The following is a 3,270-nucleotide window of genomic DNA, read 5'->3' as shown; positions in this document are numbered from 1 at the left end:
TCCATATTTTTTACAAGTAATTTTCAGAAAATTCATGTCAGCAAGTGCTGATGCTCTGAGGACAAGCAATGGGCAACCTCATCATCCTTCCCTTGGGCACGTCACGTTTTGGCCTTGCCCAAAGGAGAGGAGCACTGCTGGAAGTGTCTTACCATGGGGTAACACTGGGAACCAGGGACAACTGACTCCCCAACACTACCAAAATCTCCCCTTGCCTCCCATGAGCTGGGAGTGAATCTCTACCATGACTGTGCTCCAGGCTGGGTGAGCCTCATGGATCTGCAGTCCTGGGGAAGGACAATGCTCAGGATGACACACACGAGCATCCCACCTGGTCTCAACCTCATTTCCAAACACAGCCAACACCAGATGCTCCAGCAGAAAGAAGAGTCACCCTATAACATGCCTAATTACATAGCTCTTCTCCTTTAAGTACCAAGGAGTTTTATTTAAAGACACATTTGCCATGCCCTGAAGGGCAAAAGCAGATCAAACATGAAAAAGTTGTTTTTTCCAGCTCGCATAACTGCAGGTTTCATTCTGAAGTCGCATTAGGAAAGAAAAAGGCAATCAAATTTTTGAAACCTCTCCAGCTCCCTTCCCTGCTTGCATTCTACATCAGCAGCTTCTACAGTTAATTACTTTTCCTAATTACCATTGCCTTGCACAATGGTTAAACTGGCTACATTCAGCTGGATGCTGAAATCAAACCAGTATCCCATCACTGAAGTGGAGTGGAAGCAGAGGGAAGTCGTTTTTTATTTGAGAAGTGGCCTACTAAATGGAGTGTACCACAGGAAAAGAGGTGATGGGTCTCCAGGGGGCCATACTTTGAGCTCTCTCACTTTTATCTGTAGCACTAATTAACAAGTGCCAAAACACAAGGACTTGGAAATCTTATATATATAAAGAAACAGCAAAGCCCAGGTTTGAACGATGGCAGCTAAATGCCATTACTCTTCTGAAAGGGCTCCTTCATCTTAATCTGACCTTCTGGAAACCTTTGCTGCAAACTTTGGTGAGGGCCAGCTTTAACAAGGAGCAGTTTCTGGGGGTCCCTCTGAGCAAAGCAGATTTCTTACAAGGTTGCAAAGGTTCTACAGCTTTAACCACTGAGGTACTGCAGTGCAGTACCCCACCAGTACCCACAGTTACAGCCACCCTCGGCAACACAACCTTGTGAAACTCAAGGGGGGTCGGGGACATGATTTCCTGCATCTCCTTCTCGATCTTCTTCATGTCCAGGTTCCTCTCGTTCTTCTTGGCAGGGGAGCTGCTGCCCTCCGTCTGTCCGTCCATGCAGCTGGAGTTGGCTTTCCTCAGCGGGCTCATTCCCGAGGGGTTGACAGAGTCCAGGAGCAGCTTGCTGCCCTCCAAGCCCAGGTTGTGCACGCTCCCTGTCATGATGGATGCCTGCAGGGCGAGGGCACAGCGTCACTCTGCTGAGTCAGCAGCAGGAAGAGCCGGACCACGCGGCCACCAAAGCGCCACAGACAACACGGCGGCACCACTGCTCCCATTAATCAGAAAATAAGCACCAAGAAGCTCTTCCTGTTGGTTGTAAGAGCCTTTCCCAGACCTTGGCAGCTTGCTTCCAGGTCTATGGCTGAGCCACTTTGTGCTCTCCATCCCCACCCCAACAGGGAGCTAATCTCAGAAGGAAGCATTTGTGAAGCACTGCCTTATTTTTCCATGAGCCCTTCTACACCAACTGGGCCAGGCAGGCCTCATCTTGTGCATGAACCATCTTGAGTCAAGGAGGATGAATACACCATTCTCAGGGAGCTCCCAGAGGAGCCAGTGTCAGCCTGGCTCTCCAGCCTACCTCTGCAGGCTGCAGCTCCTCTCCAGCATCACACAGTGCTGGCAATGGCCCAGGGGAGTCAATGCCTTGGACTCCACTGAGGGCAATTCAGCACAAAAATTAGGATTTTATCTGTCAGTAAATAGGAGCTGTCACTGAGCAAAATTGAGTTAAAAATATGAAATTAAGTAGTATTTAAGCCTGGTCATCCTTGATAGCATCCATTAAAAGATGCCCCTAAGTAGATTGGACTCCATTTGGCAATGCTTTTCACTAATGAGATTATGTTGATCAAAGCTAACGAAGGAGTCAAGAATCCAGTCTGTGGAACCTCAGCTAGCTCCAGGTCACAGAGTCCATTTAAACAGTGTAATGAAACCTGTAATTTCAAAGTTCAAGTTCAAAGGGTCTGCAGTGCCAATAAATGTCAAAAGGGAGAAGAAATTAAAGGAAAGGTATGGACCAGACAGCAAAATTCTTCAACACTAAATGTGCCAAGTCAAAGAGCAATTGCTCCTGTGCACAGGGGAAATATCCAACTAAATCTCTAATCAAGACCCTCCAGCTCTTTGCTCCAAGGTGGAACAAAGGCAAATAAAGTGAATTATGGTGGCAGTAGGAAAATGCCAGCACTACCCACGTTATCCTAAAAAGGGTTGGATAAAATTCAGAAAACCTTTCATCTTTGCACTTTTCAGGTCTTCACACATGACTTGATCAGCTCAAGTTTGGGCAAAACTCAAATACCTGTTACATGGAAGGACACTGACTTACCACACACTTGAAAGGCACACTAACAAACAACAGCACATCCAGCCAGGGTACATTTGGTCACTGCCCTCTGGTAGCCTCAGCCCCCAGGGTGATGCACTGTGCTGTCCCAGCACTGCAGAGCCAGGGAGAACATACCATGCCACTGCCCTCTCCCACAGGCTGCAAATACCACAACCAACCAGGACCCAACAGCACTGGGCTGCTTCTCCATCTTCACGGCATTTAAATCCTCCTTGCAGCATCATAAGCAATTTCCTAAAGTTTTTCCATAAGCTTTAGGTTTAGTGCAAGCAGAAAAAAGGGCAACTCCAGACTTCTCCAGCCTGTGGCTGCTCTGCATTATTTTTTCCCATGTCTTGGCTACCCTCAAAGCAAAGCAGAGACACACACTTTACTGGAAAAAGCCTATTTCTTCCCATATTCATAGCCTGGAATTGGATTCTGACTGTGTGTGAACCTGCTTCTAGGCTATCATGGGTCACCTTGCATGACTCCTTATTTGAAAACAAATTATGAAAGGCCAATTTAAAAAAAATACAAACAAATCAAATTTCTGACTGTCATAAAATCACAGGAGGCTGAGTGTTGGGGCTAAGAAAGCTGCAATATAGCAAAGGCCCCAATGAGCTCTGCACATCCCACAGCACACTTCACAAAAGCTGAGTACATGGAGAGGGAGGAACGGATCAGTA

The 3,270-nt window shown here is 47.0% G+C and overlaps 1 protein-coding gene across 1 annotated transcript in view; it reads right to left on the bottom strand.

The window, feature by feature from the left end:
• Positions 1–3,270, bottom strand: part of GRIP2 (glutamate receptor interacting protein 2) — a 118,610-nt gene that overhangs the window by 5,230 nt on the left and 110,110 nt on the right. Inside the window, exon 22 of the mRNA XM_031056381.1 lies at positions 1,177–1,413. Coding sequence (XP_030912241.1) covers positions 1,177–1,413 — 237 coding nt within the window. The remainder of the gene's footprint in view (positions 1–1,176; positions 1,414–3,270) is intronic.

The sequence above is a fragment of the Geospiza fortis genome, unplaced genomic scaffold (assembly GCF_000277835.1).
Source record: "Geospiza fortis unplaced genomic scaffold, GeoFor_1.0 scaffold70, whole genome shotgun sequence".
Taxonomy (NCBI): Eukaryota; Metazoa; Chordata; class Aves; order Passeriformes; family Thraupidae; genus Geospiza; species Geospiza fortis.
This window is presented reverse-complemented; position numbering and strand designations above follow the sequence as displayed.